Source organism: Lichenostomus cassidix, chromosome 2 (genome assembly GCF_008360975.1).
Source record: "Lichenostomus cassidix isolate B80296 chromosome 2, HeHo_3.0, whole genome shotgun sequence".
NCBI lineage: Eukaryota > Metazoa > Chordata > Aves > Passeriformes > Meliphagidae > Lichenostomus > Lichenostomus cassidix.
The window spans coordinates 4,106,609-4,124,628 of record NC_139482.1 but is presented as its reverse complement, the minus strand read 5'-3'; the positions used below and the strand labels follow the sequence as shown (position 1 = coordinate 4,124,628).

Genomic DNA, 18,020 nt, shown 5'->3' with positions numbered 1-18,020 from the left:
TTCCTGAGACAGCCCTGACCCCTGTCTCAGAGTCATCCTGTGACTGGGCGTGTGGCCCTGTGAGTGTCACCCAGGCTGCTGTGCCATGGAGAGAGCTGGGGCACCCAGTACCAGCGTGTGACCCCAACCTGCACTGACCACCTGAGCAACCCCACAGCCACTTCCTTTACCTGGATGACACCATTTACTCCAGAGGTGCCTGTCATTTAAGCTTGAACAAACCCTAATCCGAGTCAGAGCTGTTGCTGAAACAGCCCTTTCCCAGGGCCCAGAGATCCTGTTCTGACCTCACCTGGGTAGCATAGTTACTGTGTTCAATGACCAGATTCTGATTAAACTTCAGCTTTCTCTCTCCATTCTCCAGCTGGAGCACTTGGAATCCAGGAAGCAGCTGGGAATCTGGCAGATGTTGATACCTAAGTAACTCCAGAGTTGTGTGGAATGACACTTTCACCTGTGGGAAGAGGAATTCCGATGACCATCATGTAAGATGACACTGTGGGCAGGAAATACAAAGTACAAATTGCACAAAGGCCCAGGCACACATTTTCCCACTGGAACCCAAAGGTGTCATGCCAGTAGCTAAATTCCCACTGGAACAAAGCATTGTAATAAAAAAAAAAAAACAAACAAACCAGCTATTTCCTATGAATCAGTACATGGAGATGGAGTGTAAAGGTGAACAGCTGATCTCTGAACCACAGGGGAGAAACAGCCTCTAGCCAGATAAAGGTTTTAAATTCCTGATGGTACAAATACCATATTCCCAAAGCTGTCTTAGGCATGTAAATCCTCTTTCTTCCCACAAATGCAGAACTGAGATGTGTGCATCTCCATGTTAAAATGAACTCACCAAAATGAGAAGCACGCTTCAAAAATTCAACAGTTACTCATTCTGTGCAGGTTACCTATTCCAGGACTTTGTTTCCTTTAATGTAATTTGTACACCCAAAACTAATCAAATTTTCCTGTCCTTGCACTGCCTGCATCTAATTTAAGGAAATGAGGGACTGCAGTCTTTGGAAATCTTTTAATTTGTCCAGTGTATATATGGCTATTGATTTAGGTGAGCTCCAAAACCCACAGGATTTTCTGCAGGAGTTTGCAACAGGTCAGAGTTGATGGGAAAAGCACATCAGGAACAGAAAAATATTATTTCTAGAAAAAATAATCTGCACCTGCAAAATAGCAGGCAAAATGGCAGTAATTAGTATTTGCTAATACACCACTATTTCCCCTGAAACTGGGAGATTTCTATGCTGGTTGTGTTTTTCTGTGGTTCATCTGGGCCACACTAACACACCAATTACTAAACTCTCTCTTCTGGCACAAGATTATTATTTTTGAGCCTACCAGCATGTTTTGCTGTGGATGAAGTAGATGTTGTGGTTGCTGTTCCCTTTCCTCCTTCTTGCTGTGGGATGTTTTGGTGCTCTTTTTGGGATCTGCACTGGAGAGGCTGAAGGGTGTAGACAGAAAGAGCCTGAAGTACAGAGGAACCTTGGTGCAATTGGTGAGTTTCAGATTCTGAGTAATTACTGAATCTGTCAAAACCTGGGGGAGAAATGATTCAGAACTGGTAAGTTTTAACTCCCTGGAGAGGTTTGTGTTGCTCTGTCTGGTCATGGAGCACCAGAAGGGATCTGAAGGATTTTATCCCAAAGCAACCCAGTATTTTCTACATGTGTTTTTCAATATTTTTTGAGTGAAAAACCAAAACAAAAGTAATGTAATAAAGTCTAAGTTTTTGAATGTGAAGGGTCACAGAAACTGAAGTGACTCATTTTGCTATTGGACCTTTGTGTCCTGAAAAACAGAATTTATTTTCCTACTTAGAAACTCCCCTACAAAGAAAGAGAAAGTTGAATAAAATAGGCATTGGCTGAGCTCAGTTTTTCTTATTCTGGGCTAAACAGCTCTTAATAATGCTTTTTTAAAATTTTCTTCCCTACCTTGTTATGTGCAATATAGAAAATACGGCTACTGGTGATAAAGATACATTTTCAAAGCCATGTGCACACAGCTCTGAATTCTCACAGCAGCACAGCAATACAAAGCAGCCAAACACATCAATGTGGGAAATACTTACTCCATAAAAAGGCTTAGCAGGTAGGAGATCACTCGCCACTGAATAAAACACCATTCCTCTGTCGTGATCCATCTCCACTTCCAACCTGAGTGTAAAAGAAAGGTCATAGGCCTGTCCCAGGCTGTCCCATTCCATGGGGGTGCCAGCTGTGAGCACCATGGCACTTACAGGGGATGCCTCACAACAGCTTTCACGTGCATTCGTAGCGCTGGAGCGTCATGGCCATGTCTGCGATGCACCTTGTTAGGCACCATCCTGGCAAGCTGACAACAAAATGGAAACAGAAATTATGTATGAAATGGTAGCACTAAACCTGAAATGCTGCTTTGAGCCCAAGAGGCTGCTAGATAAAATAGGATTCTGCTTGACAATGCAGTGCCTGTTTGTCAGACATGATGGAAACAGCAGAGAGTCGACAAGCAGTAGTTGAACTCTGAATGGCTGTGGGTGATACAGATGCAGGGCAGGTTTAGATCAGATATTAGGAAGAAATTCTTCCCTCTGAGGGTGGTGAGGTCTTGGCATAGGTTCTCCAGAGAAGCTGTGGCTGCCCCACCTCTGGAAGCATTCAAGGTCGGGTTGGATGGAGTGTGGAGAAAACTTTTCTGGTTAAAGATGTCTCTGCCCATGGAAGGGGGTTAGAACTAGATGGTCTTTAGGGTCCCTTCCAACTGAAATCTATTATTCTGCATTTCTTTCTTCAGGAATAAGGAATATTAGGGTTGTTTTCATAGAATATTCTATTATCATTCACTCAGTTTACCTTGCACCTTTGCAATGATTCATGTCAGAGAATTGCTGAGCCATTCATAAAACACTGTCCAAGCCTCACATCAGCAGTTGTTGAAGAGGAAGTTTCCCAGAGGAGAAATATGCTGTCCAAATTCACACAGGAAGATGGATGCAGAGCCAGGAACCGGACTCAGCAGTCCTGAGTCTCACTCCCATTGTTAACTATTGTTATCAATAAAACCTGATGTTGTGATAGCATTTCAAACCCTGGGCTTTTGTCTGGGGTCTGCTGCCCCAGACAATGCAAGAAGATGGTCACATTCCCACCCCAGAGTGCTTCCAAGCTAAAAGACAAATGCAAAAGATGAACAATCCTGGTTAAGGAAGGATGTACAGGATAGCAGGAACAGCACTGTTTACACAGCCTGGCCAGGTAACAGCAGCCTGTACATAAATTACAGGAAGGGAAACCATTATTTTTAGCCTAGCTGTGACAGTGGGTTTACCTTGTTGTCCAGGCTCATGAAGCCCAACACAAACCCCTCACAACACAGCTCAGCCTCGGTGTCCTGGAGGACGAGCGGGGTGAAGGAGATGTAAACGTCGCTGCTGCCACCTCCTGGAACCACCTGCCATGAGAGAGCGTTTAGTGCAGGGATCTGCCGGGGATTGCACAAGAACCTCGGGACTCAGCTGCCAAAACTGAGTTGCACAAGCACAATGAAATCCCCTGGGCATGGGCTACGCTCAGGCTTGCACGAAAATGCCAACATGTGACAGCAAAACCGACAATTACTTCAGCTGCAAGTATCAGTGTGGCCACTTTTTGGCATCAGAGTTTAAGCACAGTCACAGACCAACTTTCGAAGTACACAAGCATATGCATAGATCTGTTTGTTTTTAAAAATACCCAGTTCTGCAGGTGATTATTCCACAACTTATATATGAAACGTTTTTTTAAGAATTACAAGTGTGAACTAGGAGTATTTGACAGTTCAGTCTTGGCTATTTTTTAATTTTACATGACAGAAGGGAATGTAATCAAATGTACTAGCCAGCTGCAGTGGATTTTCTGGGATTTACAGGTTGACTAGATTCTGCTTTCTTGAGGTGAATTATACAGGTTATGGTTAAATCCTGATATTGCTGGTGGCTACACCCCACAAAAGCTGCCTCAGAGTGTTTGTCTGACCTTTCTCAGTCTCAACCACCTCAGAGCTGACTGCAGCTTCATTTCTGTCATTATTTCTTTTATGTAATCTTTAGCTCATTCTAATTTGTAACTGAAACCCTTTGACAAAAAAAAAAAAAAAAAAAAAAAAATTGACACAATGATGTTTTGGGTAACCCTGTAACTCATAGTTAGATCATTCCAATGCTGTCTTTGCTTTATGATATTCCTAAGGGATTGTGACACTGTGGCTTCTATTTGCACAATTTACTTCTGAAGCACTGTGGATTACAATGGTTTATCCAAAGGAGCTGTCTATAGAGTTTCCCTTTTCCAGCAGCCTGATTTCCAGCTCTGCATGTTTCTAAAGCTTTAGGCTGGAAGACTCCCACATTTCACCATGGCAGCCCAACTGAGAAGACCAGAGATGCCACTCTGGAGAGCCCAACACCTTTACTCCAGTCATGAGTTCACTGTTCAGATGTAGGTAGTACACTTTGTGTTGACCTTGCAAACTCTGCTCATGATCATCTTCAGGACCCCAAAGCCTTCCAGCCTAATGTTTCACTGTTTAGTAGTCTACCTCAAAACAAACTCAAAGCTACCTCCTTCTGTGTCTTCTAGCAGAAAATGTGTGAAATCTCAGCACAAAGAAAATGTAAAACTTACTATCTGCCTTGGAGTAATCGAGAAAGGGTTGTCTGCAGGAACCCCCTCATGAGGTCGGAGAAATACAGAGATAATTTTCTCTCTTGGAGACTCCTGACTGCTGATTTCCTTCTCTTTGCTGTCAGAACCTGGAGGCTGCAGAGACAAAGGGGTGAGGAATGGTTAAAACTTTTACACTGCAAGGGAAGAATGTGAGTGATGTGCACAGGGAACTGCTGCACTGGTCAGGAAGCATGGCCAGCTCCAGTTTCTTTCTGGCACAAGAGCTGGACACGTGGATGTGTCCTGTACATTAATCTTCTCCTGCATAGAGTAGCTCTCCTGAATTCCTTGGAAAATGTGTATGCTTGGGTTCTTTTCTACCCAGAGAAGCACCAAAATATGACATCTCTGGCCCATTACACAAACCAGAACCCTGGGGCAATAATGTTCCCTTGATGCACAAGAAAGGTTCAAGGTTTGAGCTAAAGCAGAGCAAATGTGATTTTAGTATCTTTTCTGCGAAGCTTTTGCCAGAGAAATATACATATAGTGGGGGATACCTTCTCCCTGTCAATCCCAGCCCTTCACGACAGTAAATTACTATATTATAACCATACTTCCTGTGTAGTATGATACCATATTCTAACAGAACCAATCTAATTTTAGCACTGGGATAAACACCTCCAGACCATTAGCTGCAATTTGGAATTTGCAGGGTAGTTTCTGCTCCCTGACTACAGCACACATTGATACCAGGAAGCACCCACGAGAAAAGCAGAGCCAAACTAAGGAGTTTTAGTTATTTGAATTCTTTCATGTAATAACGGCAATAGTTTGTCAACACAGTATTTTAAATAGAATCTCTCTGGCTTTTCTAACAATTTTATGGAGAGCTAATTGCTTATAGCTCACTCTGGAAAAAGACTGCTGATCCCCACAGCCACCTACCCACATATTGCATGTTTGACTGGGAGAGGAGCTGACATTTCTTTCAACAATCCAGCTCTTAGTTACCAGTTATATCCCCTGTTATTGTTTTCAACCCTTCATGCCAAAAAAACCATCCTGTATCTCAGCAGCAGTGTAAGAAACAGCCTAACAGCTGACCTCATCCTTGGTTTCCAAAGCTGGATAAATGCTTCCACAGGGAATGGCAGTTTGATCCAACTTTAACACGACCTCTGACTCTGAGGTGCAACCTCTTGATGCAGCCTCATTTCCAGCCACGTCCATAGGAGGAAAATGCTCTCCAAAGAGCACCAACAGGTCCACCAGCTTTTCACCGTCTGAGTCTTGGTTGTAAACTTCCCAGTCCAGGCGGATGTCTGAACGGGAAAGGAAAAAAGGACAATTACTTTTAGTCAGTGAGAGGACTCATGGCTTAGACAGTACCAGAGAACCAGAACATCATTTAACAAATCTGTGTCTGGCAACCGGGTTTGTATTAAAGCATATCCCTGAAGTTTACCATGTTTGCCATAAACTAAAATGATTTAAGCTTTTGCTGTAGTTTGGTCACTTTCTGTGTCTTAAACTATAATTAAAACAAATTATGAGTATTTTGTTTAAGCAAATGTATTTGGTAGACTTAAAAAAAAAAGAAAAAGAAATGGTGATTGACTTCACTAGGAAGAGCTTAAAATTTCACTCAAGAGTTAAAAAGGCTAAACAGAAGAGCCAGATGATGCCAATAAGAAGCAGGCAGCACATCTGATTGACCAGGGTTAGTGTTGTGACACATTTATAAAAACAGGAATGAAAATCATGAATTCCCATTATTTCAATAAGGGAAAACCCAGCTACATCAGGACAGAATGTGCAATTGCACAGCAGCAACACATTGAGTCACTCTCTCATATATATACTCATTACTTTTACTAAAAATACCTTGATAAGGAAACAAGTAGGCCTGTTAATTAACATGTTGCTGGGGTCTTCTACTTTTATTCTCATAAGGAACACAATGAAAGTGTTTGCTGTACAAGTCATCCTTACCAAAGGGAGTGGGATTGTTGAGCCGGACCTTCCGAAGGACAGGAGAGCCTCCTGAGACTTGAGTGCCAAACCTGAACAGGGAACCTTGCTGTCAGTGCATGCAGAGAGAAGAAGTGTCTGAACTATTGACGTTGGGGCTGCATTTCTCCTGGTCCAGGTAGAGGGCCAGGGAGAGATGAGCTGTGGGTGATAACTGCCACCATGTGCCAGTTTCCATCTCCACAGTCAGATGAGGTTGCACTGGGTGAAATTTGACGACTGCAAACCTAGAACAGACTGTTGGCAAACCTGAGCAGCTTTGTGTGCAGATTATTTTCTAATTGTGTTGGCAGAGACAAATATATTGATGCTCTAGAAGCAGATACTGTACTTTGACAGCCACTTTGCTGACCTTCTCAAGATGGAACAGGTGTCTATGTTGGCTGCAGTCCATTGGTATTTAATTCTCTGATTTCTCTGACAGTATTTTGCACTATACCTGATAATGGGTGGCTCTGGTTGTGGCCCTGTCACCGACAGGAAGATTGGACAGCCTTTCACAGTCATTTGCATAGGAATTAACTTAGGTTGTAAGTCTCCCACCTATGAAAATGCATTTTTGCTATTAGAATCAAGATAAAACCTTAGTTCTCTGTGTTATACAATTAATGTTTTGCAAACTGATTGGATTTTCAAATATTTTTTACTAGTTTCTTTTGACAGCCTCTAATTCATATGCTAACAACTCTTCCCAGCAGGAGAATGCAATACCTCATGCATTTATCAGCTTTCTTACTGCTTTTCTATACAACAAAATCTATGGTATTGGTAGAGCAGAGCAGTGCACTGGCCAGCTCCCAAACAGATGTTATAAATAAAAAAAAAAAAAACAACAAACCTACTCCAACCATTTTCAAGGCACATGAAAAGCTGCCAAGGAAAAAACATGTCCCCCCCAAAACCAAACAATTGTTCCTTACATATTGTTGGAGGTACTGGCATAGCAAGATCTACCCTGAATTCTTACAGATGCCCTGAAAAACTGAAAAAGTCTTTCTAACATAAAGGCATCTGGGAAATATAACAGGTGTAAGATCTGCCATGGTAAAACCAAAACCCCACCTACCTTGCAGACAAGATTATCCTGGTACTCTCCCCACATGTTGTTGTAAGCTGCTATTTCTATGGTGAGCTTCTGGAAAGCTTTCAGAGTTCCTGTGGAAGGCTGAACATAGAAAGCTGCTCCCTTCCCCTGAGACAGCAATACTCCTGGAAACTCTGAAAGAGCACAGCAAAGAAACATTTGATAAATTTTGAGGTCTTTCAAATAATACATAGGACCAAGGTTTTAGTTGCTGTTGATCAGCTTAACCTCACTGACTTAAAAAACCCCCCAAACAACCTGGGATCATTTACACAACTCACATTTATACCACTTTACCCAAGTTCCATTCTGTAGTGGGTCTTACTCTGTTTTTTCGACTTAGTGCTTGCCCAGAATGTTTTACAGCAGGACTCCCTTCCAACAGCCTGTTCCAGGACTCTCTGGGATACACAAGGCACTAACTGGTTACATGAAAACAAGCTTTCAGTTTGAGGAAAATAGGCTGGGATTTGTGTTGACTGTTTATTGTTCCATTAGCAGCTGCCTGTTTACCTCTGTGTGCTCTTCCATGCAAAGAATTAATTACAAAGAGCAAAGCCTTTCCACATTCTGAGTCACCTAGGCCTGCGTGGAATCTGTCAGAACAGCATTTTTCCAATCTTAAGCACTAATTCAACAGCTGAAAAGCTCTGTCTGTGTAACAGATACCAAACTCTATGGCAAGGTACCAATATGTGCAAGTTTTATTTTGGATACAGAAGACACATCCACACTCCACAGCATTTTGCTCCCATTTCCCCCCTCCCTTGGTCTCCTGTGGCTCCAAAGATTATCATTTTTCAGTACAACACATCAGAAATGACAGATGGGCTGTGCTGAGCTTTCCACAGTGGGGAGGGTATGGTAAAGGGTTTGAGGGAGAAAAGCCTGCTGCACTGGTACTGGGAAGTGTGTAGGAGAGAAAGAGCCAAACATTCTGTATGTCATCCATACTGTGTGCTGGGAGTGTTGCTGGGACTGAATTGTCACCAGAATCACCAGCTTTGTTTCAGACTCTTGTTTTCAAGAAAGAGAAAGAAAGGGAGGAGAAAAGAGAAAAAAGCAGAAGGGGAAGAGAGAGATTGACCTAATGGTTATACAATGTGGGCTTTCAAACTCAGGAATGAACTGAGTAACTAAGTAATTTAACAGTTTAGACTTCACCAGATACTGCAGCAATGAAAAGATGTGTCTGACTTGCACTTTTAGTGCAAAATATGGTAGTCAGTTGGATTTCACCTTCTCTCCACTGAAGGAATTAAGTGCTATTTTCATACCTGACTTTGCTTTTCTGGCTGCATGTTCTGTGACAGGACCTCTTTTCACCAGGTAGCTGGAAGAGCGTGAAAATAATAAATCTGATTTCAAGTTCAATCCAGACCTAAATTAGTATTTGAGTCATTATGCAGAACAGCAAGACTCACGGGCAGGCTCCTTGTTCTGGAGGCAGCAAACAGGCAGTAAAATACTCAGCTTCCACTGTGAATGGAGCACTGATTCCAGTGGAATTTTTAAGAATCAGATGACGCTTTACAACATCTTTGAATGCAACTTCAGACCCAAAGTCCAAAAGAAGCTTGCGTGGTCTTTGTGGCATTTGTCCTTCATTGCTGCCAGAAAATATAACAGTAGCATTTAGACATGGGTCTTATTTTCTCATGCCACAGATGATTTCAGATTTAAAAATGTGCAACATGCAATGTGGTTGTGATGCCCAGTGTAAAAGAACCAGGCAGCCTATGATTTTTGTCTTCAGCATTTTCTGTTTTTCATTTTTTTCCTTTTATCCACATAAGGATTTATTTGGGGTAAAATTTTTATCATGTGTAATATGCCAACCTGCCAAATTAAAGCCATTTTTACTTATATGAAAAGATATAAAGATGAGCATGCACCAAACACAGTAATCATGCAACAGATCAGAAAAATAAGATAAAAATTGGTCAGACATACCCGGCAACTCCACTGTCACGAGGGATTGAGTAGGTGACACGCAGTCCCCTAACTTTTCCAGAAATGCTCAGAAAGAGGGGTTCAGCCATGTCTTCTATGCTACAGGAAAGGGTGAGGTCTTTCAGCTCACACTGAAAAGCAAAGAATCAAGTTTCCTTGTGAATGCAGTATACATCACAGAGGAAAGGCAGCCTCATTGGGATATTTATTTTTAAAAAGTGTGTAAGCTTCCCTGGATTAAACCCAGAACAATAGAATTGTGAGAAGTTTTACTGAATTGTTTTCAGTGCATTTTCTGCCAGCATCAGAACTGCTTAGAAGGCAGTACTGAGGTAAAAATTTGAGACTGTTTCTCAGCTTTGTACCTGCAGCATTATGTGAGCCTAAAGCTGCTCCATTAGTGATTTCTGACGCAATTCCTATACTGCAAGAGTTGAATCATAGAATCATATAGGTTGGAAAAGACCTCTAAGATGATTGAGTCCAACCATTAATCCAGCATGCCAAGGTCACCACTAAACCATGCTCCCAAGTGCCATATTTACATCATTTTTAAATACTAACTCTGATAGTACTGAACGCCTAATTTTAAGCAAATAAATGAAACCTAGATCTCCAATTACTGTAATGGGAATTAAAACACCATATTTATCGGAAGATTCTGGATTTAGTTGTATTAACTCTGCTCTTTGAATGCCCTTTTAAAATTTGTTTCTGAATTCCTGGAGTTTGTAAGCTCTGCTCCTGTATTTTGAAGACTCTCAGTCCCATCAGCCCCTTTTAAGTTTTCAAATATCAAAATGTCATGAGCCTAGTTGCAGTCAGAAAATCAAATGTATTACATATATGCCACTCTGCTCCATATCATTGCAGATAATCCAAAGTGAGGATCTGTATGCTCCAAGAGGAGTGATAAGCATTAAGAGCAATTGCACAGGATTTCAAGAAAGGAAAAAAAAGGGGAATAGATGAGATATAAAGAGGCAGTGTAGAAATTGCACATCATGTGCGCTTCTTTAATCCTTGTCTTCAACCCTTAGTACCTGTAAAGCAAAGTCATTTCAGAGATACTGTCTGGAAAAAAGAACATGGGGATTTGTACACAGAATTCCTTCCTTTTGCCAGATGGAGGTGAGATGAAAAAGCCAGTGTTGCTGTTTTGACAAAAGTGCATCAGTTTGTAAACTTACCTCAGTGTTAACTGTCAGCTCTATGCAGAATTCCTTTTCCTCATTTGGGCCTAAGGTGCCACTGGCAGGGGAGACCACAATGGAGCAGGAAGCTGCCTGGCTTCCAATGAGCTGCCAAAAAGAAAGGACATTCAGCTCATGCTGATTCTCTCACATTGTCTCTTCACACCACAGAGGACTGTGAAGACCAAGCTGTTCTCAGGCTTAGGACACTTTCAGGCAGCAACACCTACAGTTGGTTAAGACTGGCTTTACAATTCCCCAGGGGTGATAAGATCCTCATGCCTACATTCACTCCAAGTAACATCAGGAACAGAGTCACTGTCATCACTCTCACAGTCACAAGCCTTTCCAGGATGAAGCCAACCTATTTGATATCAGAGCAGGATCCCAGATGTGCCCCAGCTCTCTCCACTACAGAGGTGGCAGAGAGACAATCCTGGTGTTGGCACCTCCCCTAAGTGACTATTGGTACATGGAACGTATCCAGGGCCTCCACTCAGTTGCTCATGTATTAACATATCAGGAAAAATACTGTAGATATTCTTCCTAGGCTCCAGAAGCTCCAAAGTGTTTTCCTGTAGGTCCTATAAAATCCACATCCTCTGTTAGGATCCCCTGGGCACCAAGAACATCTTGGATGGCACTGAGTGCTTTTATATAGGCAACAGAGCTGAACCCTGGATGTCAGAGTAGATCTCAATGACCAAAGCACTGCCAAATTGACTGAAAAGAGAGTTCAGACCACAGCTTAATTACTGACACTAAATCTGGGACTCCTACTCAAGCTGAATTGCAGTCAGAATGTGAAATTTAGGCAGAATTCAGACACAATTCAAAAGCACAATAATTTCTTTGTTTTACTACATTAAGTGCAAATCCTAAACTGCCAGGATACTTTGTTTAATACTCTGGTAGCTTTATATCCTGTGACCCCTCACATCTGCTCACCCAGTCTCCCAGGGATCCACAGACAGTTAAGAACAAATTGACATCAACTGGTAATTAATCTTTTCATAAAGGTTGCTCTAAAGCTGAAGTTCTGCTCCCAAGCCAGTAAACAGCAATGACTACTCTAAAAATACATCAGAAAAGCTTTTAAGAATAGCAATTATTTTTATTTCTACAGAAATAAAAATTTCTGTAGAAATTAAAAAAAAAATTTATTTCTACAGAAATTTCTACTGCAATTTCCATCCCTGCTGTACGCTTCAAATATTAGAAGAGCATTTACCTTTCCCCATAAGTATTTTGTTGGCAGCAGTGTCTGGTTAAAAAGTTTCCTGGTTGCTTTGGCAGGAACTCCAGCATAAATTTTAGTGAACACTAGATGACTAGATATCAAGCACACTTGGGGGGTCTGAACTTCAACAAAAACAGGAAGATGACTGGAAATAAATACACAGATGGTCTATTGTTATTGTTAATGAAACGTGCTAGACATAAAACAGCATGCTGGGAAGAATGATGTTTATGTTTACTTAGCAATATTAGACATTTGATGGTTCATTGATAGGTTACACAACCCTACTCTGAGTTCATACTTTTGTTGTAGGAGAGAAAACTACCTAAAGTGAAAACCAGATGTGAATCTCAGGAAAAACAAAACAAATGCTGCTTTTCCTCCTTACCTTCCTTCTCCATTTTCTACCTCCAGTTCCAACACTGTCTGGAGACGCTGGCACTGCAATGATGTGAACTGAACTGAAACTCTGCACAGACCCAAAGGAGGTATTTCTCCAGCTGATGGCTGGATGGAAAAGGGGGACACCTGGGAGAGGAGAGAGGGAACAGAAACCTTTTTGACATGTGCAAAGCAACAGTAAAATGTTGAAAAGCCACACAATCGAATTAGGGCTTCCAAGTATCTAATTTTTCCTCAGATATGTCCTTTCTCTCTGCCCCTCAAGTCCCACTTGGGTTGATGTCAGGAAGCCCAGTGCCAGCTTTGTAAAACCTGGCTATACAAGGAGGCAGGACTTTGCTTCTGAGAGAAGGGCAGTCAGGGCCAAGGGCACAGCAGGGTCAGCTGTGCATGGACTGACAGGGAATGTGAAAGAGAAGCAATCAGCCTCAGCAGCAGCATCTGCTCCAAAGCAGCAGCAAGATGCCACATGTGGGAAAGATTCTTGGACAGAAGGGCAAGAAAGGAGGCTTGGGAGAGAGGAAGAGCATCAGTGAGGAGTGGGGGCTCAGATTCTTGTCTGAGATGCTGATGTAGGTGTATGGGAGGAGAGTTCAGCAGTCTCAGTTCTTTTAAAGCTTTAATCTCTTACTTATATCAGCAGCAGCTGAAAGCACTGTCATTCAGGAAATACTCTGTGTCTTTCAATCAGGCTGGCAGGGGATTTGTGATAAATGGAAACAGAAAACTTGTAAAGAAGCATTTAATCTCAAAAGAACTCATGCACTTATGAAACTGTGCAGGTCTAGTTTCGTAAGAAGTCACAAAAATTGGAACTTCTGATAGCTGGAATGAATATTACAACTCCTAGGCAGAAGGAATAAAATAGCTAAGGAGGGAACACAGGCAGCTATAGCAGTGACTTACCTCTTCATTCCTTTCAGCCAGACAAACCTGGCTTTCTTGCATCCTCCACTGTGCTGGCACCTGACACAGATTTTTAATCTCAAAGGTTGTTGACACAGTCTCACCCTGCCTGGTCAAACCAAACCGGAGTGATGGAACATCAATACAGAGAAATGGACCCTAGGACATCAGGAAACAGACATCAGAGTGGACACCTCTGCCAAAACTGCCTCATTAAGAAGCATATATCATCTAGGATTAACATTTGATTTCACAGAGAATATCAGAAAGCAAATGCATTGGGTAATGTGGAAAAATTCTGAGTGTCATGGGAGTATCAACATTGACTCAGTAGTTACTACAGCAAAAATAACTACAGCAAAAATAACTCTAAAGTAAGTACTTTAGATTTCTCAAGCCATTGAGAGGCAAAAAAAGCTTTATTTGGACAATGGCCAAGCCACACAGCTCATCTTCCTGCACCACTAAACTGTTCCTTACCTTAAAAGCAGCCTCAACATGCAGCACAACTGGCTCTGGACACGGCTCAACATGACATTGCAGGTTACGGCTGATGACCCCAGGTTTGCTTCCAGAAATTGCCAGTACAAATTCACAGCACTTATTCACACCTAGAAAAGAAAATATCAAGCTACTGTCCCACATTTAACCACCTGCTGCAAGCCTGTTACTGAAGCTTCTGGAACCAAATTAAGTCTCTCGTTGGCTCCAATGGGATGGGGATCAGGTATTTTTTCAGTTTGCATTATAGTGTTCTGTGTGTGTCATAAATTAATATAAATCGATTGCTGTCATTTCTTTCGTTAATTGATGCTTGAAAGTCACAGAAACTTTACCTATGACACCAGTATGAGGTTCAACTTCCATGATCTCACAGGCCATGATTCTCTCCCATGTGTACTTGATCAATGTTTTGCTGTTGTTCCACAGCTGAAAAAATTAAAATCAATGAGACAATTAATGCACTTTAAGCTCTCATAGCAACAAGTCAATTTGCTGAGAGCACTGATACTGCAAACTAGGTTTTGTGAGTCATCATTTAACAGTGTCTCCTTCACACGGGTGAAGCTGTTCCCTCTGACCTGAAGAAAATCCATTAACCGCTCATTCCAAGAATATGATCATATTTGGGACTTTTAAACTTATCCCCTATTTTTCAAAAATGTAACACTTTCTGAATTTAAACTGCAAATCTTTCTTTTGAGTGGAGGTGTTTTTTTTGCCACAGGATCTGTTTGTGAGGGAGATGTAAACACTTGAAATGTTTGGCCTCCTCTTCAGATCTAGTCAAAACATTACTTCTTAATTACAGCAAATAACTTTGTCCTCTGAAGCACAATTATCTCTACGCATAGTTCAAATTCTTATCTTTTTAAGACTTAAAAAACAATTGGAAACTGCACAGGATGTTGTTATATCGTTAATAAGTGGGGCTTAATTACATATATCACGTGTAATACTGGATTACTGGAAAGTTTGACATGGCTGCCTTAAATTGAAAAAATAAGTTCTAGGAAGAGAAAGGATGAAACCAAATGCTGATTAACAGGATCTCTAAAAAAAATGGGAAAACCATTAAGTGGGAAATGTCTTCCTGCCTGGCTCTTGCTAACAGGCCTATTTTTCCCAAGTGAATCTAAGATCAAAAGATTCCTGATCTTTTGGGAAGTACTGAAGAGGATGCTGTGCAAATGGACAACTGCAGCAGTACTCTGTCCCAGAATGGCCAAAGAGAAACTATCACAATCTGCAGGAAAGAATTACACCTAGTAAGAGGCAGCACATGTGATTTTTGTAGCTCTTCTGTGCTTCCTGTAGTTTTTTGCATGAACAGTGCCTCAGTAATAAACTAATTTAATCATTAAGTATTCCTCCCAGGTGGAAAACTTTTACACTACAGGAGTGACAAAGCGATAAGCAACAGGTTAGTGACCCAGGAAAACATTGAGAAGGGTCAAACTCCATGGTATCAAACTGGAGAGATGAAAAAGGAACAAAGGCTGCTGACTGGAGTGTAGGGCTGAGCAGGCTGGGTAGGGCATTTCAGTGCAGACCCTACTGGAGTCACAGCCTCCTTTGAAAACATTTCAGGAAACCTAAAATAGCACTGACTGATATCTTCTAATAACACCTGTGACATCTAGTGAAACAAAACACATGACAACAGTGAAGTCAAAAGCACACAAACCTTAAATTTCCTCTTGACATTTACACCAATGAAGTTTTCTCCAGGGACAAAAATGGCATATGGTTCCAGAGCAAGATGAAATGGTTCTGTTGATCCTTTAACTTCTATTTCCAGTGCTATTACATCCTCTACTTTGCATTCTGGGATGTTGTGAAGCATCCCCTCTTCTACTAAACTTTGGGAGGAAATATGGTAGAATCATTAAACATGTTAAACTGGTATTAAATTGGAACCTGTCTTTTAACTGCCAGATCAAAACTGATAATCAGCGAAAGTTTCTCAAGTACAGACTGCCTGGGTGCAATTAGCTCAGCCTGAGGACAATTAAAAACTCCATTATTCTTCAAGTTACTCTGGTTGTCCCAGTCTGTCCATGAACAAGTATTTAAGTCACAGACTGCTGTGACAAAGAGTAATAACAGGAAACCCTGGAATTAAGCAGACAAAATGACAGTATTATCTTTTTCCAAGCGAAGAAAAGCTGAGAAATATCAGAAGAAATAAAGGATATCAGATATCAGAGATGCTCTTTGTACCACAACTACTTGTGCAGATAATATTCTTTATACTTGTCAATCCATCATCACCAGAAAGAAAAATCCCAGTTACTTAATAAAACAGGACAGATAAATTGTTGCTCCATATCTTACTGGGAAATGTTTCTTAGCTTACCAAGGTGATTCTGGGATGTCCCTCAGTACCATTTGAACCACACTGTGATAACTCTTCAGCTGCACAGATGAAGGAGAAAAGGATTTCACTGTCAAGTAATCAGTTATGTTGAGGATAAGAAAAGGATGGAAAAGTGGTTTACATGTAAAGGATAAATGATCATCATCAGAGTACTAAGCTCTGATAAACAGTATTAAAACTCCAGAGTTACTAAAAGAAAACATGTTTGACTGCAAAACATGAAGCCAGATTCTGATCTCATGGTGTATGGTTCCAAGAAAAATACTCATTTTTGACATGCCTGTTATTATTTCCCTTGTATATTGCATACTACACATAAGCATCTGCAAAGGTTCCCCAAATTAAGCTCAGTATTGCTGTACTAATTGAGAAGTTTCTTCTAACTGCTCCAGAATATTCATCTTAATTGACCATCAATCTGATTTTGAGTAAGAAACACAACTCTTCCATCATGGGAAGAGAATGCCTTCTGTATCAAAATGGAGGGGGTAAAAAAAGAAACACAGAAGCAGGCCTTAAATCTGAAGGGCTTTGCAAAAGCTTCATTTCTTTGTAGACAGATATTAATTTCATTGTATATTTTAATTCAATATATATTCTATTAAGTAATTATTTTTAAAAAGGCACATAGTTTCTCTTCCATATGTATTTGAGGTGTTTCTTATGTCTGTCAATCATCACAGCATGTGACATTCCCACTCTTGGGCTTTCTTTGGATCAAGTTTCTTTAAATGCAGTGAGCTCATGCTCCTTATGTCCATGGACAGGGGAGCAGAAACTGAGAGAACAGTCACTGGGACAACTGCATTCCAACATCCCTGCACTCCTCTTTACCCACAGCTGCACACATAATTTCTCTGCCAAAGGCTCCTACTATCCCCTTAATTTACCACTCAGCTGTTCATAGGACCAATTTCAGGCCAAAAATACTACAGCTGGAAACAGTTTAAATAATCACTGTTTGTTAACCAACTTATTTAGGCAGGACTAGGTAAAAGACACATCCCTAAAAGAGAGGGGAAAGGGTCAGGAGCTGGTGGAGGAGTGAGGGTGGTAACTTCACCAGCAGCACAGCTGCAGCTAAGAGGATGTGGCCATCATTTCAATGTAAAATTGACTGTGTCCAGTCAGTCCCCAAAATTACATGAGATCAGAAACTGTCTCACATTTTGCAGTCAAAACATGTTTTCTTTTAGTAACTTTCTACATTTCGAACACTGTTTATCAGAGCATAGTACCAGCTAATTAAATTTAATTTAGAAAAGTTGCACAGCAAGGATTTTATGACTTGCATAAAAATACACAGCTGGAGTTTGTAGATAGGAAGGAATCACAAGCCATACCTCCTGTGGAGTGTAAGTGAGAATAAACTCATGATCTGCACAGGGAAGCAAAACTCCCTGCTCAGGATACAGGGAGAAGGCTGACTCTGTGTCTTGATTGTGTTCGACCTTTGTAAAGTCTGCAGTTTCTTTCGGTATGAATGGTTTCAGATTAGGCTTTGCTATCTGCCAGAAGAAGGGAAGTTCCACATGGCTGCAAAGAAGTCAATAAAACAACAAAAAAGCCATGATTAAAAAAACAGATATTTTTGAGTAAAATATATTAAGAAAATGTTCAGATCCTTTATCCATGTAGGAAATTTCTCTCTCTACAGATTCCAGACTTACCAGTCTTTGTGAGC

At 41.1% G+C, this 18,020-nt stretch overlaps 1 protein-coding gene across 3 annotated transcripts in view; it reads right to left on the bottom strand.

Annotated features, from left to right (window-relative positions):
- The window catches only part of DLEC1 (DLEC1 cilia and flagella associated protein), a 32,985-nt gene that overhangs the window by 4,285 nt on the left and 10,680 nt on the right, over positions 1-18,020 (bottom strand). Inside the window, exons 14-35 of one of the 3 annotated variants that reach the window (XM_085050172.1) lie at positions 17,680-17,872; positions 16,316-16,374; positions 15,644-15,818; positions 14,292-14,385; positions 13,936-14,066; positions 13,456-13,614; positions 12,536-12,675; positions 12,139-12,292; positions 10,905-11,015; positions 9,715-9,845; positions 9,186-9,371; positions 9,039-9,094; positions 7,744-7,895; positions 7,117-7,220; positions 6,639-6,709; positions 5,751-5,968; positions 4,662-4,796; positions 3,328-3,450; positions 2,258-2,352; positions 2,090-2,174; positions 1,354-1,554; positions 293-454 (exon numbers count right to left, since the gene is read on the bottom strand). In XM_085050172.1, the coding sequence (XP_084906298.1) occupies positions 293-454; positions 1,354-1,554; positions 2,090-2,174; positions 2,258-2,352; positions 3,328-3,450; positions 4,662-4,796; positions 5,751-5,968; positions 6,639-6,709; positions 7,117-7,220; positions 7,744-7,895; positions 9,039-9,094; positions 9,186-9,371; positions 9,715-9,845; positions 10,905-11,015; positions 12,139-12,292; positions 12,536-12,675; positions 13,456-13,614; positions 13,936-14,066; positions 14,292-14,385; positions 15,644-15,818; positions 16,316-16,374; positions 17,680-17,872 (2,935 nt within the window). Of the gene's footprint in view, positions 1-292; positions 455-1,353; positions 1,555-2,089; positions 2,175-2,257; positions 2,353-2,852; positions 3,166-3,327; positions 3,451-4,661; positions 4,797-5,750; positions 5,969-6,638; positions 6,710-7,116; positions 7,221-7,743; positions 7,896-9,038; positions 9,095-9,185; positions 9,372-9,714; positions 9,846-10,904; positions 11,016-12,138; positions 12,293-12,535; positions 12,676-13,455; positions 13,615-13,935; positions 14,067-14,291; positions 14,386-15,643; positions 15,819-16,315; positions 16,375-17,679; positions 17,873-18,020 lie in introns of those variants that run through there. The other 2 variants (XM_085050173.1, XM_085050174.1) reach the window with 2 other exon arrangements.